This window comes from Meriones unguiculatus, chromosome 2 (genome assembly GCF_030254825.1).
Source record: "Meriones unguiculatus strain TT.TT164.6M chromosome 2, Bangor_MerUng_6.1, whole genome shotgun sequence".
Lineage (NCBI taxonomy): Eukaryota > Metazoa > Chordata > Mammalia > Rodentia > Muridae > Meriones > Meriones unguiculatus.
The window spans coordinates 22,260,269-22,286,331 of NC_083350.1; the positions used below are offsets into that span (position 1 = coordinate 22,260,269).

Below are 26,063 nucleotides of genomic sequence, written 5' to 3' on the forward strand. Positions count from 1 at the left end.
CTCCTAGGGCTTTGCTCCCTCTGCCAAGCCCAGCAGCTAGTTTCCAGGACACGCCAACCAGAGGCAGGCTCCATATTAGAAGAATCTTTAGTTCAAGTCCTTCCACAGAACTTGAGATTTCAATGACATCCTAGCCAAGGAATTAAGAAATTGTTGCCTTACTTTTTTTTGCTTAAAATTCATTTTCTCTAAACACAGATTCTTTACATAAAAGTCACATGGCTCAACTTTTAGGGTGTTTTTGTTGTTGTTTTGTTTTTTGTTTTTGGTGCAGTCTGGAGGTCAAAATTCTGGCATGTTACTTAGGAAAGGTAGATGGGGGCTACTTTCAAAACCTTCTTCATCCCCTTAGTAATGTGCAAGTTAAATCTAGGGTGCTCCTGGAGCTGCATGAATATTCTGTCCCTCATTCCCTCCTTCCTTTCCTCCTTCCCTCTCTCCTTCCTTCCTTCTTTTTTCTTTTGGAGAGAAGCTCTTACCATATAGCCATGGCTGGCCTGGAAATCACTGTGTAGACCAGGCTAGCCTCGAACTCACATAGAGATATGCCTGCCTCTGCTGTCTGCACCACCATGCCCAGCTTTCATGTCTTACACAAACATTCCCATGATAGTTTCAGGATACTAGTCCATCTGAGCCACAGTGAGCAGCAGCTTTCACTCTGAGATGCATACAACAGTGTGCATTACCACGTGTGTGGCAGAATGGTCTCCATTCTTTCTTACTTTCTTCACAGTATTTATTTTATTCAAGATGTTACAGAACAGATCCAAGGCCTTCCTCATGCTAAACAGGGCTTTTACTACGGAGCTATATGTTCCCAGCTCTTTGTAGGATTTATAAGAGTCTAAAGAATCCAGCAAATTTCCCCCTTTAGTATTTATTGTGGTTCAAGCATACCATTGTGCTAAAACTAGCAAGAGAACATTTTGGTAAGGATAGAGACATGTGTGCAGACACACAAGAGAGCATACACACACACATTCAGTCCTAGGAGACATTTCTAAAACTTATGAAACACCGAAATTCCTTAGTATTTGATACAAGCCGTCTGAAGCCCAGGAGGAGTTTTCTGGTATGATAAATGCCCTTTGCCCCATGCCAGCCCCTCAGAACACCTTTCCACTGAAAGTGCATTGAATTCCAGAGTCATTTTTCCAAAAAGAACAAACACTTCTCTTTGGATGAGAACCACTGTGAAGCGTGAGGGGGAACATCCCATAGTTGGTACAACTAGCCTGTCCTTGCCCTCTTCTCAGGTGTGGTTAATGCCCTCAGCCTCAGTCACAAGGAGCCACTCTCTGCCTCTGCTCTGTCCACAGCAGTGAGGAGATTCCAGGTGGGAGAGATCTCTCCTTAGAGCAGGAGGAAGACAATCTCCCAACACCTGTGAACCCTCCTATGCTTGTCTCATTCCAGCATCTGAGACTGAGAGGGTTCATCTCTGCACCCCCAGACACTTCCTGGCTCTGCTAAAGCACCAGTGGAGAAGCAAGCTCAGCTGTGCGACCCCTTCTTTCACTTTTCCACCTAGTGTCTGGGGTGGAGCCATGGGGCCAACACTCCCTCCCACCTGCTAGCCAAGTGGACGTCTTCTACATTGGTCAGGTGCCACACAATTCCCAGATGGCTAGGGAAGCTAAAATCACGTGCCAGGGGTTCTCTCTTCAGTCCCTGCATTCTTTGGCTCTGCTCTCTCTCTTCTAGTTGGAGCTGTCAAATGTCTCTAAGGCCTCACTCTCAACAGACGCCACTGTTTTCGTTTTCAAGTATGTTATTCTGTATGAAATCAGATCTAAGGAGTGGTTGCCACTCATCAAACCCCAGAAATAAGAAAAACAAAACAAAACAAAGCAAAACCAGAGGTGCACATTTAGAGAATGAGATAGTGTCTAGATTGGCCTCAAACGAAAGAGCCCTTTGCTTCTGCCCTCAGAGTCCCTCTTCATTTTAGAAGGATTTTTTTCCAGAAATTAAACAAAACAAAACAAAAAAAACATGAAAACCAAAAAAACAGAGACTATACCCTAGGGCAGTCAAAGTATTTTTTTACAAAAATTCCAAATGCTGACAGCTTGATTAACAAAGAACCCGTCTCTCCAAATGTGAGGTACTGAGCAGGGTAATCTTCCAACTCAGGCCATACTTGTCTCAGGAGGCCCTTCCCCCTTTGGCTGGACATATGGGGGGTCCTAGGATGAGTTAGCCAGGACTTGTGAAATCTTGTGTGAAAACATGGACAGACATTTTCACCTCACGAAACAAATTATTTTAAGTAAAATATTTAACTAAGATATTATAAATATTTTAATCAAAAATAAGGTTAAACAACAGCAACAAAATCCGCACCAGATCCAGCGAGGCCTGGTCAGTCCCAGGCAGCTTGAGGAAGCCACAGGGTCAGACAGCTTGATAAAGGTGGATGGAAATAGGTAAGGGGTGACAGCGTCGGTTTGCGAAGACCTAAGTGAAGAGCCTGAGGCCGAGCTCAGTTGGTAGGCTGCTTGCTTGGTGTGCATGGGGTTCTGGTCACAAACCCTACATTCCATAAACAGCATGGCAGCACCACCCACAGTCCCCAAACTCCGGAGGTGGAAGCAGGAAATCAGAAGTTCAAGGTCGTCCTTGGCTACATATTGAGTTTGAGGCCAGCTTGGGCTCTATGTGACTATCTCAAACAAAAGAAAAGATAAGAAAACAAACAAACAAACAAACAAATCCTTTCCCCACACAAAAAAAAATTAAGAAAAATAAAAAATGTGAAAATAATGTGGCAGAATGGTGGCAGAGACAGAGATGAAGCCAATTAACCATGGTACCTGGAACATTCTCCTTATGAAATCTGTTTTCCCAGCTGGCCAGAGGTCAGAGATCACAGGTCAGAGTTTCTTAGCTTGTCTCCATTGTGATACAAGGTGAGTTCCCTTAGGAGTGTTGTGAGGTTTAGGGTACCCTGGCTCTTGGCATGGGACAAAAGAGACTGCTCGTGAATGCTGCCTAAGGGAGGGTGGGACAGCTCTGGGGTCTGTTAGTTCTGTGGATTGAAGGAGTCATCGTCAGTGAGTGAGTAGCTACTTAGACCACCAGGACGTCCAGGCTGGATGACATGGCCGGAGGATGAGAGCCACAGCCTGAGCTGGAATCAGAGGACACTGTACACCTGGCTCCACCTCCTGTCTCTCTCACAGAGCAAGGTCACTCATTGTAAAGATCTATCTCTCTCAGGAGGCAGCTGCCTCATAGGCATCACTATATTTAATTCTGTCACAGCTGAGTAGAGTAGTTGGCATGATCCCCTCTGATGCACTGTTGAGAAATGACAGGCAGCAATGAAGGAATGGACTCATAGGCACACAGAAAGTACTTGGTCAGCCTGGGCTGTGAGCACAGTCAGCCAGGTGCGATGCCCCCTGGACATTGTGCTCCTTCTACTGCTTCCTTCCTTCCCAGTGAGAATGCAGAGATGGTCCTTGCTGACCATGCTTCAATCTCCTTGACAGCATGGAGGCAACTCAGGCCCATAGTCCTTCACTGTTGTGGCTCCTTCAAGGCAGCCATTCCCTCCCACCCCACCAGCACAGGAGCAGCCAGTCCCTAAGAGTGAAGAATGGGGGTAGCTACTTCGAAAACGGATAACCATTGCTTTGAATTAAAGTGTGGGCTGCCATTTTGTTGTCTGCACTAGAATGTTTCCATATTATGGTATCCTGATCAGCCTGTCCACTGGCATCTCACACTCAATGTCCTAAATAACATCGACACAAGAGATTCTGTTGGACTCTGGATGAACAGGCATTTTGTGACATTATCAGTGTATACAACCCATGACTGAACTTAGTTTCGAGTCTGGGAGGGGCACGGTGGGAGGGAGGGTACTTCCTCAGCTGTGTTTCAGAGATTACAAACAGGGTTGATCGACTTGAGGCTAGGATAACGAGGTTGGCAATCTGAGTATAACTAGCTTGGGCTGTCCTGAAAGAACTTACTGTCGCTGGCTTACACAGCAGGCTTCAGACTGATTGATCACAGCTCCCTGGCCACCCGCCCCATCAAACCCTCTTCCTGCTCCACAGAAAACATAAAGGGGGGTGGGGTGGGCTGGGCTGGGCTCAGTGGTAAAGTGCCAAGCTAGCATTTGTGAGGTCTTGGGTTGGATTGAAGTGCCCTGTCCTCTGCCCTGTCCTGCTCCTGAGACAGGGTTTCTCTGTGTAGTCTTGGCTGTCCTGGATCAGAGTGGCCTCATGCACTTTCATGTCCGGCCCTAGAGCCTCTTTTTAAAAAGTGTAGTTTAAGCCTGATATAGTAGCTCAGGCCTGTAATCTTGGTACAGGGGAGGAGGATACCTTATTTGAGGCTAGCCTGAACTGCAAAGTGGTTTGAGGCTAGCCAGGGCTGCACACACCTACTGTCTCAAAAGCAGAAGACAAATTACACAGGGAGGTGCAGCTAAGACCCAACATGTTGCCCTGGGATCCCAGCTCTACTCCAGATTTAATGTGGACACACTGAGGGGACCCAGTGGGGAAACCGTACTAACCGAGGTCACACGGTTAAGGTAACAGCAGGGAAAGTCTACCTCCTGGCTCCTTGTCCAGTCCTTGGGGCTGACCAAGTGCACAATAGCTGTGGGGACTTCACTGACCTCTCCCTGGGGGAGCGGAAGCTGTACCTTCTGCTCCCTGGGTTTCTGTTGGTAACAGAATTGTGGTGGACTTGCTGTCTTTGGAACTATCGGGTGGTGGTGACAAAGCATTGACTGACGGGTCAGACTGCTTCTGTTCAGCCTGCCTGCCTTCTCCTCTTCTTTTCATTTTTTGAGTGAGAATCTCAACAGTTCTGGAACTTGCTATGTAGGCCAGCCTGCCCTGGAGCTTACAATCTTCCTGCCTCAGCCCCCACCCCTGAATGCTGGGACAGCAGGTGTACCCCACCACCCTATACCAGCTCTGCTTTTGCATTCTTGTAAGCCCTTGTCTTGAACCTTCTTTGTCTTTTTAAAATGATAAAGCACATTTTAAAGAGAGCTAGCACAATGTTTGTATTTGAAGAAAAATAAATCAAGCCAATAGGGAATTTACCTCAACAGTGACTTTGCCTACTGTTGAAGGATTTTGGGGGTGAGGAGCAACCATTAACAGTTGCCTATTTAGTGAATGATCAACCAGTTTAAGCTGTTTTGCTTAACTATTTGTTGAGACTTTTTTTTTTTTTCCTTTGTAGATGTGTTGGATGCTATATAAAATTTGATTTCAGGTACACAGTGCCAGCTAATGAAAGGATTCTTGTAATCCTTTCAAACCAGGATGACCTAAACTCAAGATGTACTCATGAAAAACAAAACCTGTAGCTATGCAACTGTTAATTAATTATTTGCCCTTAAAGGCCACACTTTTTCCGTCCACTTTTTTTTTTTTTGTGGAGAGAATCTTTGCACTTGTTTCATTTGATGTTAACATTTAGCATACGGTGATCGCCTTGTCTCCCAGAACTTCATGTTATAGGCAGCAAACAGCTCATCAGGTAGCTGTGAGGATAAGTAGAATTATTTGCTCTTGACAACTGGAATGAAATCTCCTTTTCCACTTTTGGCTAGTAAAAGTGGGTTCAAGGGCACAATAGCTTTATCCCCTCCATTAATAATACCACAAACAACAGATGGGGCAGTTTGTGGAAATTCCCAAACGAGACAAATTTTACTTAATGGACATTTGCTACTTTCCTTTAACAGTTTGTTTTAAAAGGCCTTTGCAAGCCAGCCTTCCTTCCTTTTCCTGTCCCAAATCTACCATCTTACCCGGTCTATTTCTGTCTTTTGCCTTTCCTCATACTCAAGCACAGTCTCTTTGAGTTTTCCATCCCATCTTGTTACACTTTATGAAAGACCAGGCCCTGTCAATAGCCTCATTTCCTTGTCATTCCCCTCCCCCCCTTGCCAAAGAGCACAGGTTACGTGTGTTGAGATGTGATTCTGTATCTTTTATTCTCTGGGAACTGACTACACGCAATCATTCTCTGACCTTCCCTTGTGCATCATGGCATGCACACTCCCCAATGTCTCTCTGTCTCTCTCACACACATATAAATAAAATAAAGCTTTTTTTTTGAAACTCTCTAAGCCTTTCCTGCCCCCTTGGGTCCTTGCTTCCTGGATTTTCTTAGAGGCAGAGCCTGCAGCAAGTCCAGGATGCTCTTGCTGTCTCCATTTTCTCTTGTCAGCATTCTCCGAGCTGATCTTTGCCAAGGTCACTGCTGACCTTTAGGCTACAAAAGCCATGTTCCTCGAAATGCCTACTTAGATCCACTTTCTTCACTCTGCCTGTGGTGACATTCTCTTTCAATCTTGAATAGTTCTTCTGGGGCCCCCTCACTCCTGCTCTGTTTTCCCTGGCTTCATGGTGTCCTGCCATGGTATCCTAGACAGCCACTTAGCTACCTGGAACCTGGGCATCTCCTTAGTGTTACTCCAGAGCCTTTTTAACTGCCTGCCCTGCTCCACAATCCCTGGGCAGAAGACCTCCACCTTTCACCCTCCTCACTGCACACCTGCACACCATGACATGCCCACACCTGGCGCTCTCCAGTTTCTCAGGGAAACGTCACTTCTCATTCCTCCCTCTCCTCAACCTGCTTCTCTTTTGTGTGCAGAAATCCGGGCTCATTACCCACACACAAAAATCAGATCATATGAATGACTCCACATCCAAAACATATCCCAACGTAGGACCCTTTCATTGTCCCAGTGAAAGACACTCCACACCGGATCACCCACCATCTCATGTCTAGATAATTTTAGTCAGCTCCACAATGACCATCTAACCTTGCCTCCCACAATCCTACAATCCGTTCTTCACACCTAGCTGGCACCCTGTATAAAACACAATGCCACTGAGCGCCCTCCACATTCTTGCGTACCAAATAAGTAGTTTGAATGTTTCCAAGCACTACAGAATAAAGTCTCTGAAGAGCGAGTGCATATTAAACAAGAGGTAGCATTTTCAGAAACAATGTTATCTATTAATATGAAGTTCTTATTTATGTAAGTCTAGGTTTTTAAAATGATAAATAAAACACTCTCATTTCATGTGAGCATGGACATAAAAAACCCACATAATGCTAGGGCAGAAAAATAACAATGAACAAACAAACAACAGAACAACACCTAAAAGAGTTTTGCCTCCACACTGCATTTTAATTTCATTTGTATTTGTTTTCATCGAATCCTTTTCTACTTAACGGATAGTGAAATGTGGTTTATGGTGATAATTTTATGAAACTATATGCACATGTAGTAAGCAGTTCCTCAAGTTTTATGTTTTCATTAAACTACATAAGATTTAACCCAAAAGGCACATCCACAATTTATGAGGATGCCCAAGACAGCACGGTAGAGGCATGGGTCTCTGATTTTAAGAAGGAAAGAGTCATCTGTGAGTGCTCATGAATAGACAGAAAATGCTGCAGAACCAAATGATCAGTCTTAACCTCTCATACACTAGCAATGACATCTTAAAGGAAGCTGCTCGGGCATATGTAAGGTTTTTAATAAATGACTTTAGAAAACTATGACAGGACAGTCCACGTCTGAGGCTGAATGAGAATGGCAGTCTTGGTTTCAACCAGGGCTATAATTTTGGGCGATTTCCCCAGGGTACAAAATGCTGCAGAGAATGGAGTGGACGCTCTGCCCCAGCTCCAACCAGGAGGCTTCCGGCTGTGGCAGAAGCATCCCGCTACCGTTCACCCACCTGACCATCTCCTTACCCCATTCCAACCATCCATGCGTAAAGACATAGCTCAGAGCCCATGTGCCTCACGACAGATGCCAGACTTCTGTTACTCATGCTGTCACTCTTAACTGCATTTCAGAAATTGCTCAGATAGTTCTGGCTATGTTTTGATACTTATCAGAAGCAGAAAAAAACATACTAAAGGATGAAAATATAAGCTCTTTAAGAGGACATTGTGAACCAGGTGTGCACTGGGGGTGCACTGCCTCCCAGCACTCAGGAGGCAGAGGCAGGCAGATCTCCGTGAGTTTGAGGCAAGCCTGGTCTACATAGTAAGTTCCAAGACAGCCAGGGCTATGTAGAGACCCTGTCTCAAAACAAAACAAAACAAAACAAAACAAAACAGAACAAGTTATCCATTAACTGGATATGGAGCCCAAAGGAAGGCTCTTTAAGAGGAGGGGAGGAGAGGGAGCAGCAGGTGCAGCAGGCCTTTAAGCCAGAGCAGGGCAAGGCCTTTGTTTACACAGTGGAGTCTGTGAAATGGGTACTTGGAGGAGCGGTATCTGCAAACCACCTGCCAGGCAGTGAAAACTCTGAAATAGAGCGCTGACAGATACATGGGTGTACTATGCACACACCAAGATGCTCTTTTGCTACAACGGAGGCAAAAATGACTGTCTCAGACACTTCGTCGACAGTTGGAGTCCAGTCTGCTACGTCACACCACCAGGCACGCGCAAATCAAACAAGGAACAACTTGCACTGCTCGGCCTCACTCTGGCACAAGTGATGCCGGCCCAGGAATGACGGGCAGCAGCCGTCAGCAAGGCACATGTAAACCTCACTGTCTCCTGCTTGATACACACAGACGCTGGCCTGGGCTGCTTAGAGCATGCTCCTGTGATCGGATGGACACAAAGCCTAAGAAAATACACTTTTTTTTTCTCTTATTTTTTTTTCCTGTTATTTCCACAGAGGCAGTTATACCCGTAAGCTTTTCTCTCTGCTCATGTAATTTTTTTTTTTTTTGTAGTATGTGGAAATGCTTTAAAAACATACGGGGAAAAGCACCACCGCCATTTCTGAAAGACAAGCTGCCTCCCTGATGATCAGCTACCAGTTATCCATAAGGAGATTTCTCACAATCCTCTTGTTTTTACTCTTTTTGACAAGCACAAAAGAAGCACCCGTAAGGGCTGAATTTTACAGAGTTTGTCCAGAGGTTGTCCAGGAAGCAACCTCCTTAGAAATGGGCCCACCTCTTGTCACTTAAAGTATTTCAGGACAGGGTTTCTTACCTGGGAGTATTCGAAGTCGGTGATAGGGGCTATGCTCTTGATATAATCTGACCGAAACTGGTTTTCAGGGTTGGCCAGTGGGACTGGAGGTATTATAGTACTCATTGCCGAAACGATCGTCTAAAATAGGATGAGGGAGAAAAACAGAAGAGAGAGATATAACACCTAAGGGTCCCATGGATGGTAATCAGAAATCTCTACTTCGGGTTACCCCGCCTACTCCACACTCCAGGTGAACAAACACTGAGGGGACCCTTACCACGATAGCATCTTTGACATTTTTCCTGATGTCCAGAATTTTCTGCTTCTTCTCCCTGCATCGAAGGAGAGAGTTGCTATTAATTTCATTCTCCTCTCACTGAGGGCAGCATCACGCAGCTCGATTCGCCAGAGGTCAGTACCAACCTCCAAGGCATCTGCCAAGTTTTTACCCCCGAATGAAACCCCCACCCCCACACCCTTCCAATTTGTGCTCTCAACAAATGGAATGTATCTGCTTTAAAAACCTACAGTTCAAACACCCATCGGGGCCCCGGAATGACAATTGTTATGGATATCACATACAAACCTGACTTTACAGTTATACTCAATCCCGGTCCCTTGTGTTCACAGTTAGAAGCCGGAGCAGATAACTTAGGCTTACTGTAGGCAGTTCTACGTTGGTGGATTGGGAAAAAAACACCGAAACCACGTTTGGCAAGAACTGTGCCCGCCCTGAATGTGTACTGACAGCTTTCCTTGTGACTAGTTCCTTAACCATCCAACACGATGCAGCCACAGCTTTCATCAGCCCGTCGCACCAGGTACTGTGACTCGACTAGAGGCGAGCCGAAGTAAACTGAAGGATGCTCATAGATGGTATCCAGCTAACACGCCATTTTAGGCAACAGATTTCAATATCCTTGGATATTGAATATCCAAGGGGCCTCCGCCTTAGATACTAATGAGTAAACAAACAATCAATGTATTGACAGAGGGTTCAGCGCCAAACAGTGTTAGAGAGCAGGTTCCCCCCTCCCCCAAGAATTCCCAACAAATCATATTTTGGCAAGCAGTTTACTTCTTAAAACCAGACATTGCCGAAGAAGGGTTTGCCTAAACGGAGCAAGTTCAACGCTAGCTATACCTCCCCGTCGCCCAGATACACCACACCATCAAGAGGACCGCTGGGACAAAGCGGCGGACACAGGATTTGGATCTCCTTACTCGGGATTGAAGCCGTTGACATGCAGGATCCTCATCTGTTTGACGATGGTGCTCTTCCCGGACTCGCCGGCCCCTGTGAGCAAACAGAAAGTCATCCGGTCATCCGCGTCCTTCTAACGGCTCATCCTGTTGCCACCCAAAGTGCTCTTCCCCTGACGCGGGCGCTTCCGCACGAGTTCGCCCGGGCCGGGCTCCGGGGCCCGGCGGTGCCCAGTGTGGGTCCGCACAGCCCGTGCCGGATGACACCGAGCCCCGGACCGCGAAGCCGGGGACCCCGGGGGCCGGAGCCGCCGCACACCCCCGGCCTTACCCAGGAGCAGCAGGCGGTGGGTCGCCTTGTAAGCCAGGCGCTCCTTCTGCAGCTGCTTCTCGATCTTCTTGTTGGCCTCGCGGCGCTCCTTCTCGTCCACGCCCTGGTCCTCCGCCGTCTTGCTGCTGTTGCCCAGGCACCCCATGCCTGCCGGCTGGCACTCCCGCCAGGCGCGGGGAAACACGCACCGGAGCCGGCGAGCCCCCGAGCGAGGCGTGCGCTCCCGCGACGGCCTCTCCGCTGCCCGGCGCTCAGAGCGCTGTCCCGGTCCCCGCGGGCTCCTCCCTGCTGCCCTGCCCGCCGAGCCCTGCCGGCCCGCGGTGCCCGGAGGCTGGCTGAGCCCGGGGAACCGCTTCTTAGAGGCGGGTCGTCCTAGGGAGCTGCCGGGGAGACGGCGCGGGGCTCTGCCGGAGGCGGCTCAGTGGCACTGGGGCTCAGCCGGCGCCTGGCTCAGCACCGCCCCACGGGTAGCTCGAGGGGGTGGTGGTGGCGGTGAGCAACCGAGAACGGGGTCCTGCCCTCGGAGCGGCTAAGCGCGGCGCCGAGGGCCACAGCTCGCACCAAAGGCTCCCCGCTGGGCCCCTCTGGCCGCTTGCTAGGCCGGCCTGCTTCTTGGCAGTCTGGCGTGCCCTTCTCCAGCGGGTCCCGCTCCGCTGAAGGAGACGGGGGCTCGGGTGGGAGTTGGCTTAGGGGGTCGGAGGAGCGTCTCCCCTAACCTGATGGGTCAGAGGAGAGAGGAGGGGCGCTGGCTTACACGCCGGCCCGCGTGGGCTCCCTCGCAGCCCGCGCCCCAGTGCGTCTGGGCACGGGCTCCTCGCTCTGCTCCGACGCCTCCTTGCTCCCAGGTGAGCGGGGACTCGGGATCATGCATATTCTATCGGGGGGAGGATCGCTAGGAGGCTCACCAGTCACAGCGCGCGCGCGTGCTCCCTTCTCTTCTCGACGATTCCAGCTCGCCCCCGCTACCACCTTTCCAGCCCGTCTTTGCCAAACTCCAGCCCCTGTTTTCCTTTGCAGTTCTGGAGAACGGTTTCACAGCTTTTCCAGAACACACTGTGGTTTTGAACTTGACCTTAAGGCCGAGGAATGGATGGGGTCAGGAGACTGGCACCTGCTGATCCTTTATCAGAGAGCGGGAGCCATTAGTTCGCTCTGCTGAGCTCTGCGCTTTGTTCACAGTGCAAGAGCAGGGGATGAGGAGGACGAAGGTGACTGGGCCCAGGTGTTGGACTCTAACACTGAGACATGGAGGCAGAAAGAGTCCTAAAGACCACAAGAAGTCGATGGTCCCCTTTGTCCAGCTTTCTCCAGACCCCACTCTCCCTTGCTATCAGCAGGACCCCTGGCCTGTGTCTCAGACAGCAGACGCTAACTGGGTCTCTTTATCCCTCTGTCAACCAAGCCCTCTTGGTCCCTCCCCTTCTGTCTGTCTCATCACTTCTCGTTTTTGGACACTTTCTTCAATCTCTCTTTCTCTCTCTCAACTCAGACCTTCTGTCTCTCCTCTCATTGGTTCCACCAATCTTCTTCCTCTTGGGGCTCCTGTCCTGATCGTCTCTCTTGCCTCTTGAAACTTCAAATTCAGGTCGCCTGGCAGTGGCCTGAGCTGAGAATACGTCAGAATCACCAGTAGCTTTAGGGGCCTCCAGACTCTGTCCTCTCAGTGAGACCAGTCTCCTGGAATCTTGGCCTCTCACTGCCACACCCCACTTGTTGAATCTTATGCATCTCCTCCACCAAAGGATGAGCTCCTTTCTCCCCAGATGGCCATTGGGCCACCTCCAACCTGCTCCTTCCCCCTACTTTCTCTGGATTTTTCTAAACTGTGTGGAATGGGAGTGATTCTGTTTTGTTTTGTTTTCTTGCAAACACAAAAATGTTTCTGTGCCCCGTTGGGTGTTTCCTGAATACACATCCTGTCTTCTCCCACCACTATGGTATTTGGCCACTCTTTCTAAGCACAGTTGTGGTAGCCTGTTTCCAATGCCTCCAGCCTTAATCAAATGCAGTCCAAGAGGTGTTGCCTTCACATTGCTGGTCGGACTATAACGCTGTCCCCGCCTGCAAACTCCTTCCGTGGTTCTTCTAGACCCTCCAGCTCCAAGTTCCGCTTCTCCACCCTCCCTCATGCCTCCCTCCTAACCAGGTAGGTTCAGGTGTCTTGCTGCTCTTCTCTTGGAGGTACCCATGGCCCCTTCTCTGGGCCAACTTCTAGTTATGCTCCTTGGCTTCACTGTCCCCTTCACTGTCTACACTGGCCCGTGTGGAGGAACAGAACAGACGCCATGAATGCATGCTAAAGAGGACTGATTAGATTGACTTACATGATGTGGTCTGGGTAGTTTGACAATGTGGGCTGACACTGAGGGGCTGAGAATCTTAGTTGCTCAGTCCTCAAGCCTGAATGTCCCAATCAGCAGTCCCAGTCACCTGCTGGCAACCTGGCCGATCCCTGGAGAGCTTCTGGTCTTCAGTTTATTTTAGAAGATTTAAAAAGCTTCTTCTAATGTCAGCAAAGGAAAGCTTCAAGAATAGGATAAATGAGCTTGTCGGTGAGAGTGAAGGCAAAGCTTCTCTCTTCCACGTCCTTTTATCTGAGCTGCCAGCTGACGGGGTGCCCACGTTTGGGGTGGGTCTTCCTGCTTCACACAATCTGACTAAGAAAGCCCCTCACAGGAGTGCACAATGGCTTGCTGTTTTAGGTGATTCCAGATCCAGTGAAATTGACAACCACGTTAGCCATCACGCACACCTAGAACCCCTTTTCCACGTCTCATAGGGCCCATGCTTCTCCTTCATCTCTTCTATCATGTTGCACGAAATGGTTTGCTTCCTGTTACATCGTAACTCCATTAGACTGTGGGTGCCTTCGAGGTCAGGCTGGGCACTTCCTGCACCCAGACCCACTGCCGTGTCTCAGCCAGAGACTCACTGGGAATAGTTGTTGAAGGCAAGGAGAAATCCGGAGACGGTTCTTAGTCGAAGCATGGGCGGTGGTGACAGGAATTCCATGGCCACATTTTAAATGCATTAACTATTTCTCCAGGGTAGCATTATATTGAGAATAGAAATAACTGTTCTAAAAACAAAAGCAGCAGCTTCTCAACATATGTAAACATAGAGTACCATATTCCATTCTGAACTACATTGAAAGGTCTGGCTTTGTAGAAAATTGTTTAGCACAGTTGCCACATTTGTGAGTGTGTCCTCACATGTGTCAACCCAGCAGATGCCATAACTGTTAGGGCAGGTAGAAAGTGAGGGTGAAACATAGAAGCATAGCATAGCATAGCATAGCGGGTAGCTTTGTAAGGATTTGTCAATTTTTAAGTGCCAAGACATCTATAAATTATTTAGAAAGAGATGGGAACAAAACAGATTTCACAAAAAGTTACAAAGGGGTAATTAGATGAGAAACCTCCAAACACACACATTTAAGATAGTGTATCACTCAGATACTCTAAAAGAATAGCAAAAGATTATGGTTTTTATCAGATATGGAAATTAGGGTTATAAAATTTTAAGATCAAATACATTGACTCAGTGAAAAAGAAACCATACCATACAGAGGAAGTGAGTAGATAATCAATATAATGATATCACACAAACTAGAAAAGCAGCTTTCGCCTATGGAGTGATGGTGGGTACTGGCCTAGGTGCTGTATCTAGGAAATTCTTTAGTGCAATATATAGGAATTCTTACCACCATCATTTTAAGTGAGTTTAAGGTGACTTAGGAGGGTGACTGCCCAATACGACCTACTGTGCGTCCATCAGCGTACTGTGCCAACTTTCAGGCTCTAGTCTAAATCGTGACGAAGCCTGATTTGTTCAGCGACTCAGTGAAAAATGTGAAAAATGCAGAGTCAATATCAACCTGTTAGTAAACAGGAGCTCAAGGAAGCCCCTTCCTTCCTCCCTCCCTCCTTCCTTCCTTTCTTCCTCCCTCCATTCTTCCTCCCTCCCTTCCTCCTCCCACCCCTTCTCCTCCTCCTCTTTTGTTTTCAGAACCAAGTCCAGAGACTTGTGTAAGCAAGTGCTCTACTACTGACTTGCATCCTTGGCCCTCAACCTTTAAAAACATTTACATCCAATTATCTGCTCTTTTGCTCTTACAGCCTGGAGAATTGATCCTCATTCCTGTTTCCAAATTTTGAATCAGAACCCAGAACACTCCCTGGCTCATACGGAGCCACAGCACAGAGCTGTAGGGTTACTCAGAAAAGTGACTTGTTGCCAGGGGAAGGAAAGCATCTGTTGCTAGGCAACCTGAACAGGGCAGCACGGGGGAGGCTCCCTGGGCAGGTACACAAACTGCAGGGTCTAAGCGTAGCCCCATGAACCTTACCAGCAGAGGGCGCCAGCGGATGCGATCAGGGAAAAGACCAAGGGAGGAAGGCTCTGGAATGTGAAAGGAATGGCTTTTGAGGTCCAAAGACAAAGGTAACAAAACGGTGCTTCTGTCACTGTTGAGCATAAAGGCAGGTAGAGTGTTTCAAATGACTGATTTAAACCTCTTACATTTTCGTTTTGCGAATTTAAAATAATGACTTAAAAGTTTCTGTTCCCTTCAATCTCTCTGACTGAAGATGGCGAACTCTGAAGAGAATGACAGCCTTTTTTTAATCCTGAGCTGGAAACAAAGTCGAGGATAACAAACAAGAAGGGATTGTACCTCCCATTATGAGCAGTTCGCTGAAAAAAATTAATTAGCAAGTAGATTAAAAAAAAACATTCAGGGCAGTTGTGTCAATTAGAGACAGCCCTAGATTCAGGAAGCGAGAGCAAATCTGAAAAACGAGCCAAGTAATGTATCACAAGCGATGCCAGGCGCTAAATGCGAACGAAAATAATTTAGCTCGTTGCTCTGTTGTGTTGGTGCTTTTGATGATATTGAAGACTAAAACTGCAGTAGGACCTTTGGTGTGGGCTCGTCAGACGTTCTAATAACAGAATATTTGGGGGAAGCTAAGGAGTCACTAACTCAGCAAGGACAGTGCCTGGAGGCGCTCACAGCTGCAGCCAGAAGCAGCAGCTCACAAAGCATGCTGTAGCACAGGGTGTCCAGTGCAGGCATCTGTGCAAGACAAATTGTATACCACCTAGTGTCATGGTGGAAATAGGCTGTCACTCACTTTTAGCAGCCAAGATCCCCGTATGACCTAATTATAACACACATGGAAAGTATTATGGTACATTTAAACAATTTTTTTTTAGCTGAAAAGCGGAGAAATAGCTTCAAGTTTCCTTTTCTGTACATATTCTGAGATCAAATATTTTAAAATTTACCGAGATGATGTGTCTCCTTTTTTCTTACTCCTACCACGGAAGTAATATGGAGCAGCTGTGAAAGGTGTGATCCATAAAGGATTAGCAACTGGCAGCTGTAAACATCAACAGAGCAGCACATCAGTCAGGAGGCCAACATGGTAAACGTCACTGACTCCTCCCTGTGTCCAAAACTCAGGATTACAGTGTCCCTGTTAGAATATTCTCTGTCACACGGAGTTTAACAGCTGTGTGGGACACGAGGTAAGAGACCACCAAATACATTGAAAGACAAACTTAACTCAACACAACTCAATGCCATCAAAGTGGATTTGCAAGCAGAATGGAACCATCCATGTTTTCAGTCCAGAAACCCCATGAAAGGCACCAAACTCGACCAGGCTCTGTCACGCATGACTAACTGTTTTCCAAAAGCCTGTGTGTTAATAAGAGCTTGATCTCCAGGCTACGGCAGTAGTGAAAAGTGGCAGGACTTTCAAGTAGCGGAGCCTAGTGGGGAGGGAGTGTGTCTTCTGGTCACTAAAAAGAAGCCCTCAAAGGGATAGTGAGACCCTAGCCTTTTTCTCTTTCACATGTTGGCCAAGGTGTGTGTGTGTATCTGTGTGTGTGTCTGTCTGTGTGTCTGGAATGAGACACTGGTAGCCTGAAACATTCACAGCTGTGGGACAGCTAAAGCTGTGGCCCCAGAATCTGTTTCTGTATCAGATTCTGACAAACACCAACTCTGAGGCAGAGGTGGTTGTCAGAGGCCCTTCTAGGGACTACAGCATTTTAGAAAAACTACATGTATCACAATGACACTTGAAATATATTTTACAAGCCACATATAAAACTAAAGGGCTCGGCGATGTAGCAGGAGGCCCCATCAGAACACTGTCAGTCATCACCCTAACGGTTTTGTCCTGTTCTTCAACCTTAAGAACCCTAGCAGACTTTTGAACTCCAGCAGATATCCAAATGTTAAGTTGTTTAATGAACATATAGGAACCCTAATGTGAAGTTAAAAATAACCCCAGTCTATCAAGCCTGACAGATACTCTTTCTTCACTAATTAACCATGGCCAGATGAAATAAAACATAAACACTTTGCAAACAAGTCTAAGCTGCATGAACAAAGCATACCTTTTAAAGAATATTCTATGATTAAAAAAAATAGCTTCAGCATTTAGAGATGGTTCTAGTTCAAGTAATTCTATTTCCAAACCAACCTTCTTTCTTATAGAGTGAATGCAATTCCACAAAGTCTCCTTACCGGGTCAGGGTTGGGGGGGGTGGGAAGACAGAGGAGTAGAGGAATATGCATTCTGCATTTTAAATGCTGGATACTGTTCTCGTGTTGATGACAGTTCATGTGAGACCTAGAACTGTGAGAGATGTTGTGGCGCAGACCCCAGCAGTAACATACCGGTTCTGGGCTGTGTCCCTGGGTACATCTGTTCTTGTGTATTGGCAAATCACATGACAATAGACTGTGAGGAAAGCTGGCTGACAGAATCCCAATTCCTGTCTGCGCAATAGAGGCTCGTATAATTGAACACGTTTAGTCTCCCCCACTTGCCATCATGTGCTGAGAACAAGCCAGGCATGGTGATTCATGAGATCTGCAATCTCAGTACGTAGAAGGCTGAGGCAGGAGGATTGACATCAGTTTCAGATTAGTGTGGGCTGTCCTAGGCTAGCCTGAGCTTCAGAGTGACCTTTATTTTTGCCTCAAAAATATGAATGAATGAATGAATAAATAAATGAAAAATAAAACCATATGATACGTTTCTTATGCTCGTGAACAGGCAATGTAAGACGAGCTATAGGTGAAGTACCTCTAATTCACAATTCCAGACCTAAAATCTACGAAACCTTAAGGTTTTCTGGGTGCTGACATGTTAACTCAGTGGAAAATTCCACCCCTGACCTCAAGTGACAGGTTGAGCTTGATACACAGGTGCACTAAAAATACAACCTAAAGTTAATGTCAGGCTATGTACATAAGGTGTACATGAAAGGAGTTAATTTTGTATTGCGATTTGAGACTTATCTCAAAGACATTAATATTCATGATGTTTATGTATTTGTCCTGGTTGGCATTAGTTGTCAACCCGACACAGTCCTTATCACCTGAGAAGAGTCTCAATTGAGTAATCATCTTTATTAGGTTGGCCTGAGTAATCATCTTTATTAGGTTGGCCTGAGTAATCATCTTTATTAGGTTGGCCTGTCAACATGTTTGTGAAGGGTTGTATGGATTGCATTATGTAGCAGGCCTAGCCCACCATGGGAGGCACCATTTTCTGGGCAGGTGGTCCTAGGCTGTAAAAGAAAGGTATTTTAGCATGGGTCTGTGAGTGAGCCAGTGAACAGCATTCCTCCATGGGTTTTTGCTTCGGGTTCTTGCTTGAATTCGTGCTTTGACTTTCCTCAATGATGGATTGTGATCTGGAGGTGTAAGCTATCTACACCCCTTTCTTCCCCAGTTGTTTTTCAAGTGTTTTATCACCGAAACGGAAAGGAAGTCAGAACAGTATACAAATATTCCAAAATCTAAAAACATCTGAAGTCTGGAAAGTATTTTGAGCAGGGAATATGCAACATTTCTACCCCAGGCAATCAGGAAGCCAAGTGTGACAGTGTATATGCACCAAAAGATGAATGGTGCTGGGTGCTGGGGGGTGGGGAGGAGGAAGCAGGGTTTAATGAAGACAGAGTTCAGTTTGGGAGAATGACAAAGTTCTAAACATGGCTTGTGGGGACAGTTTGCAACAATGTAAATATGCTTAGTGTCACTGAATGGGACAATTACGAGTGGTTAAAATGCTACATCATGTAAGTATTTTATTAGAATAAAAAAAGGACAAGCAGAATCTTCAGCACGATATCAGTGCAAGAGAGATTCTTCTGGAGAGAGAACAGAGCTTTATAGTTTCAGAAAGGTTTTCTCCCAACTAAACTGCTCCCTCCCCTGCCAGGCCACCCCCCTCCCCCCCCAAAAAAAGCAAACAACTAGTGACTACTCTATAGCACAGACTGACCTCAAAATCATGGTTCTGTTGTTGTAAAGAAAGAAAATCCAATCATTCGATTTTTACCAATGAAGACTCAGGACTTAGATGCTGGGGTGAGAGCCTTGTAGCTCAGAGAGGCAGAGAAAGCCCCAGCTGACCTTCCTACTCAGTTGACATCCCAGAAGGAAAAAGCCCTTTCTCCTCCACACTGTCTTAAACACCCTCAGTTCCATGTCCCTCCTTTTTGTTTACTTATTTCACTCCCTTTTGACTGGCTGCTTGACTTATGGTTGACTTTATTTAGCTCTTAGATTAAAGCTGTGTGCTAGTGCTGAGCCATACTATAAGTACTTATTTACAGTAAACAGAAAGCTCTTGGGTTAAAGCTGTGTGTTAGGGCTGAGCCATACCACAACAAGAAACAGGTTTTTCCAGCACACAATCTAGGCGGTCACAATGTGATCAAATATCAGGCCATGGGGCCCTTCCTCCTGCTTTAGCCTTTTGAGTAGTTCGTTACCACCTCCTGCAGTTCTGACTTCTAAACAGCTTCCTTCTCATTAGGCACATTTACTTCGATTTTAGTTTCTCACTAGAGGGTTGCAGTGTATAGAAGAAAGGGTAGCCATAGGCCATGCATGTGCATTCTTTAAAGTGTAGCATTTTCATCATCCATTTGTCACAAAGTAATTTTTAAAATTAGATTTTATTTCTACAGTGCTGATGATCAAACCTAGGATCATTCCCTGATAGGAAATTGTTTTACCGCTGAGCTGCACCCATAGTCCTATGAAAGCATGTACAAAATATATATTCTAGGCCCTTGGTGCATTGCACAACCTTAAGATTATGAGTGTGGATAATTGTTTATCCCTGACTTCAGATGTCATAATAGTCTAGTCAAGGAGAATAGACCTGGCACCAGGTTCTGTGAATTCTATCCAGGTTCCAGTGGGAACACAGAGATATGTGTGCCCAATTCTAAACGTGTAGAGAACAAGATCCTTGCTTTCCTAGAGAAACTTCTAGTAACATGTGTGAGCTAGTGCTCCCTCCAGGTTTAAAAGGACAGGGAAATGGGGCTGACTTCCTGCACCTTTACTTGGTCCTCACATGATGTACATTGTTGCCCACAGTTCTGTCTGAAGGTAACACGAGGACTGGGCAGCTAGGAGAGTCTCAGTCCCAGGAGGACCTGGAACCAGGGTCCTTACAGACTGCAGGCAACCACACCATTTTCTTTTTCCCACTGTTGCAGAATGAACACTGAACAAGCCTACCTTCATTCCCACTCATTAGGGAGGTTAATCTGCATATAATGACTGTTGAATTAATTATCTCTCTGCCCAGTTGCCTTAGCAACTGGTTTCTTTTAGAATTTGGTTTAGTTACAGAGTTTAAAGCCACCAAATTGCTCATGATAGAGTGTCAGGTTGAATATGAAATTAAACAGAACACAAACTCATTCTATCCCAGGCGCCAACCATGCCCTTTTCTCAGAAAACTCGCTATCCTCAAACTTGCAGGGCAATTGGTGGAGAATGAGTGGGAGGCCTTGATACCCATCTGTGCACAGTAGCGTTCCTCAACTGATGCTTTACAGGCTGAGCTTTGCAATTCTTTCCAAGAGTTTAAACTACAGCTAGGGCTGGGATGCCTGTGGCTCAGAGAAAGAAGGCTTGCTGGTACGAGGCTGGAGGTTCAGTCCCCTGCACCAGAAAAAATAAAAAGGAAGAAAATAAAAGAAGAAAGAGAAACCACAGAGGCTGACATCCAAGAGGATGTATAGTAAAGATTAGTAAGGTGCAGGAAGCTGGTTCCCTTTTCCCCATCATTTTAAACCTGAGGTAAACTGTGGCTCACACAGGTTACTGGAAGTCTCTCTAGGAAAGCAGGGATCTTGTTCTCTACACATTTAGAACCAGGCACACATACCTCTATGTGTTCCCACTGGAATCTGGATAGAATTCACAGAACCTGGTGCCAGGTCTATTCTCTTTGACTGGACTATTATGATAGCTGAAGTCACGGATAACATTTATCCACGCTCACAACCTCAGGGCCCGGCAATGCACCAATGGTGTAGTATATATTTTTCTCATTCCAGAAAAATCCTAACCAAAGGTAGGTAAGCCATAGGATGTTGACCCTGTGACTGGCAGAAAGAAGCAGTGTATAAATATGATCCTGGAGGAGTGAAAACAAAACAGAACAAAACTCCCCCAAACGATAACAAAGCCCAGGCACTGATTGGGATCATTGGAACTGTAGGCGGCCATGCTCATGGCTAGGTTGGCTCAGGCCTCTGCAAGCCTGTGCTGTGTGCCTATGTGTGTTTGTGTGTTTGTGTGTGTGCATGTGCATGTGTGTATGTGTGTGTATGCAATTGCTGGCTGCTGAGAAAGACAGGAAGTTAAGAGTTCCCTGTAGTTGCAGGCTTGCTCATATGGAAGAGGGAAACCTCTTTGGAGTGACAGCTCAGATTTGTGGTTTTGGGAGAGTCTTTCCTTTTGTGCAGGATCTCATGGGTGGGGAGGGAGGGACAAATGGGCATCTCATGCAGCTGTGTCCATGCTGCAGCACTGACTTGGCAGTATAGGCTGGAACTTCCCAGTAGCTAGGGGTGCAGAAAATCTGCAAGCTGCAGGGAGATTTGAATTTCCAGGCTGAGAGGCAGGCAGCTTCTCTGCCCTGAGCAGGCTCTGGAGGTCCTGTCTTCTCTGCATCTCTGGGGGTTTGCCCCTTTGTCCTAGGAGGCTTTCCCCAACTCCCTGTCCTGGCTCCTGGGGCACTTTCTCAAAGCCATTCCTGATCAATGTGGCATGGAGGAGCTGCTGCTGCCCCTCACAGATCCTTGCCACAACACCTTTGTAGATTATCCTGCACTAAACTGTTTTACATAGTTTGTTACTTTCCTCTAGGACTCCCATCAAACAGCACCTTCCTCTAGGCAAGGCTTGTGAAAAGGATTCCCTGTCCCCAATCCTAATTTGTCAGTCCCTTTGTTTAGTTGCAAACCTGTACAACTATATAGATAGTCCTGGCACATTTTCAGGCTCTGTGGTCTCAAAAGGAAGATGAACCAGTAGCCTGAAAGGTGCAAAGCCTACGGCAGAGAGCCTGAGGTCCAAAGGGGTTGTGAAGGGAACACAATCCAAAAGAAGAGTGAGGGGTCAGTCGGTTGGGGAGGAGGGCTCCCGCTTTCTGAGGACTAGGGGAAGAGGATAGGGGAAAGAGAGAGGGAGGGTGGGATGGGGGACTGGGGAGGTGAGGGAGGGATAAAGTGAATCAATTAAAAAATAAATTAAAAAATGCTATCTATTGAATATAGTAAAAGAAAATTGGAATTGAATGTCCTTACCAGTTCCCAGAATCCTGACCTAGCCACCTCCCACAGGAACTCACTCATTTCTTTGTTAGTGTTATTAATAAAATATCATCTTGTATATAGAAAGAATAGTGGTGGGAGAAACATTTTGGCAAAGTTGCAAGACTTTGTTGTTGGTAAGTCAGAGACAAGGAGTTAAAAAATGTCTCAAGATTATGAGAAACTGACCCCAAACAAATGTGCCCAGTTTAAAGCATGCCCATGTCGTTATTGTTTGGAAGAAAGCTGTTTTCCTCATCTGTAGAGATGGTTAAATCACACACAGTGGGTATAAATAGGAGACCCCAGGCGACTGGTTAGCACCAAACACAAACGCATTTTAAATGTGAAGTCATGTCAAGCTTACAGGGACGCTGCAGGAGGGTTCACGGCCTTCCTCCACACTCGGCATCCTCATCTCTGGCTGTTAGCAATTTGAAGCGCTCTATTTGTCTGTTTTCATAATTGCTGGCTTTTCCCTTGAACTATTTGAGAGGAGGCTGTGACATTCTGCCTTCTCAATGTCTACCTGCTAAGGACGTGAGTCTCTTATGTAGCCATAGGGGTCAACACTCATCTAGTCTAAGTGATGTGTGCAGCCAGGCAAGGATGTTCTCCTTATAGACACGGTCTAGATATGTCCCCCACAAAGGCTCATGGTCTGTGGTGTGTGTGTGAGAGGGGCCTCAGGGCAGCGGAGGGTCATTGGCGGCATGATCTTAGGAAGGGTATGGAGCAGTTTTTGTGGGGTGCCAGTTAGTTCTACTGGACTGAAGAACTAGAAAAGGTATTCCCTGCCTCCTCCTGGTCCTGGCAGCTTCCTTTCTCATCGTGAATACATCTTTCCCCTCCTCACATTCTTTCATCACAGTGCCAGCTGCCACAATGTCCTCATTATTGGTGGGCTTCATGCTGTTTGGACTTTCAGCCTTCAAAACTGTGAACTAAATGAAACTTAAAGAAAAAAGAAAAAAGTTACCTGGCTTCAAGTATTCTGTTCCAGTGTTGAAACTTAGAGTACTCCATGTCTTAGAGTAATTGTTGCTGTTCTTCTTCTAAGAGTTAACCCAGCATCAGAGGATGTGTAGTTTTTAAGTTTCTCTTTTAGTATAGCTTGGAAATCCACACTCTCTATGTATTTCCAGAAAGTGGAAATCCACTTTCTGTTGACAAGAAAAAAAAAATGCCATGAAGAGTGTTTTTCACGTTTGATAGGTAGCTTCTAGATGCACAGCAGGAAGGGCCTCCAAGAGTCCATCATGATTCATGAAATGACTGCTTTCATCCGAGCTGCCTACCCTTTTCCAGGCTCTAGAGTTCAAGTGTAAACTTGTGTTGTTTTGCCTTAATGAAACCAACAGATAACTCTCAAGAAAACAACCTGTTCCTCATATTTGCCCTTTCTGTTTGACCAGATCACTATTGGCACTACTTGTTAATATCTTGTAAAATACTTGCCAACCTGCACGCTCGCCAGCCTTTCCCCCATGTCTTTCTTGGTTCACCTTCCTCCTGTTTTCCCACACCTGGAATCTTGGTTTGCCTGGTCACTGTTCCATTGCTGTAAAAAGACATCATGACCAGGACAAGCTATTATAAAAGAAAGCATTTCATCAAGGCTTGCACATAGCTTCTGAGGTTTAGTCCATTATCATCATGGTAGGAAGCTTGGTGGCACACAGGCAGACATGGTAGCCGAGAGTTCTACATCTGGATTCACAGACAGCAGAAAGAGAGGAAGAGGTAATGCTTGGGCTCTTTAGATCTTGAAGCCCACCCCAAGTGACACACTTTAGCCAACAAGGTCACACTTACTCCAAAAGGCCACAGCTTATGGCCCTTTTCAAGTAGCACCAACCTTGATGATTAAGCACTCAAATATATGAGCCTATGGGGGCAATTCTTATTCAAACCACTTCACAGGTCTACATCCCTCTTCTCCTTCCTCCCTTATTGCTGTGGTACCTTTGAAGGCCTGATCTTCCTCCTGGAATGAATCCCTCTTCCACGTTTGCCTCTTAGGAGCCTTTCAGACCCCTGATAGTTGCAAGTGAACAAGAAGTCCGGAGCAACTTTCCTTCAGAGTTAGGTGTGCTCCCTTTGGAACCCAAATCTTACCTACTGAGCATCCCACAGGATCGGAAGTGTCCTCAGCCAGCCTGCAGGGTCCCGTGCCACACAGGGTGCACGCCATTCTAACTTCCCCCAGCGCGAACTGCTCTTTGAGAGGAACTCACATGGGCCAGGCCCCCCAGCTCAGGCTCTGGGCCTCAGACCCAGAGCACCTGGATTGATATAACGCATACTCCATAATTTGACCCATTCATTCAGGGACACGACTGTTTCTTTTTCCTAAGTCACTTGCACCAGGAGACCACAGAGCTTCTAGGAAGATACATGTCCTTTGAACAAATGCTTGAGGATGCTGAGGTCACTTTCTTCCCCGTTATTATATGGGGCTGAGAGCCTCTTTTAGAACAGACGTGTTTGTATGGTGGATTAGAAGTCCAGGGATATATAGAGAAAGAAAGAAAGCACAGCAATGAGAGGGTGGACAGCTGCTCAGCAACTAGCCTTTCTCTTGCCCAGCTCAGGGTGCCCTCTGAGTAGCTTAACCACCTGGCTTGGCATTGTCAAATGGAGCACTTGCGTGACAGTGCTGTTGAGGTTACCCTTGTTATGGTTTGACTAAGAAATGTCCCATGGACCCCTGGGTGTAAAGGCTTAGTCCCTAGCTGAAGGCGTTATTTCTGTGGGTACTAGAAACTTCAGGATATGGGAGGTAGCTGGAGGAAGTGGGTCATCAGGCTCATGCTCCCAAAGGGTATTTGTCCCTGAGCCTTCCTGTCTTTCTGAGTCTTTTGCTTGTGGTTGTCATGAGGCCTCTGCTCCACCCACCCACCTGTCACTATGCTCTCTTCATCGAAGGTTGGAAAATCAGCCACTCAATTGCAGACCTAAGCACTTTTATGGACCAAAATAAACCCTTTGTCCCTTAAGTTGATTTTCTCAGGTATTTGTCACAATGAGAGGCACCTGGGACCCACTCAGACAGAGCATGAACTTGGATGGGCAGCCATCTCACAGGCTTGCACCACACAAAGGCACTTGGTAGATTGTTAACGTTCTGTCTAGCCGGGAGGTGAATGAGAGGGTTGTTCTCTGTGCAACAGCACCACCTTGAGGACACTTCGAGGGATAACCCACTTGTTAGCACAGACTCTGAGTGTCTTTGTGGGGCACAAGGTAGAGCAGAGGGAAGAGGAGGCACCTCCAGGTCTCCTTTTCAGCAGACCCTCTTTCCCCCTGCCTCCTGCCATTTCTTCTAAATACTTAATTATTAATCAATTTATTCTTTGAAAATTTCATGTATGTTTATAATACTCTCTTGTCACACCTCCTCACCTTTATTAGTGCTCTTCCATCTCCACCAGTTCTTCTCCTCCCGGGGAATTCCCATCTCACCTGTGTCTTGCTTTTGCTTTGTGACCCACTGGATTTAACCAAGGCCCCTTATTTGGGCATGGGTTTGAAGCTATCGAGGGGAGTGGATATCACTAGTGGATATCACTTCACTAAAGACAAAGACTTCCTTTCCCCCAGCAGCCCTCAACTGCCATTAGTTCCCTTAGGCATGACCCACGGACCCTTCCTCATCTATGATTGCATGCTTGTGGGCTCGGTCTCATGCAGGCTGTATGCAGGCAAACACAGCTGTTGTGAGCTCAAGAGTGACACAGCCATGTCATGCCCATAAGAGCATTTCATGGACCTTCTCGTCCTCTCTGCTGCAATGTTCCCCAAGGAGGGGACACAGCTGTCTTTCTTAGGGCTGAGTACCAAGCAGTCACTTGTTCTTAGCACCTT

The 26,063-nt window shown here is 46.6% G+C and overlaps 1 protein-coding gene across 2 annotated transcripts in view; it reads right to left on the reverse strand.

Moving 5' to 3' along the window:
• The window catches only part of Gnal (G protein subunit alpha L), a 128,256-nt gene that overhangs the window by 76,959 nt on the left and 25,234 nt on the right, over positions 1-26,063 (reverse strand). Inside the window, exons 1-4 of one of the 2 annotated variants that reach the window (XM_060377142.1) lie at positions 10,545-11,422; positions 10,235-10,307; positions 9,288-9,342; positions 9,029-9,148 (exon numbers count right to left, since the gene is read on the reverse strand). In XM_060377142.1, the coding sequence (XP_060233125.1) occupies positions 9,029-9,148; positions 9,288-9,342; positions 10,235-10,307; positions 10,545-10,689 (393 nt within the window). In that variant the 5' untranslated portion in view covers positions 10,690-11,422. Of the gene's footprint in view, positions 1-9,028; positions 9,149-9,287; positions 9,343-10,234; positions 10,308-10,544; positions 11,423-26,063 lie in introns of those variants that run through there. The other variant, XM_060377141.1, reaches the window with a different exon arrangement.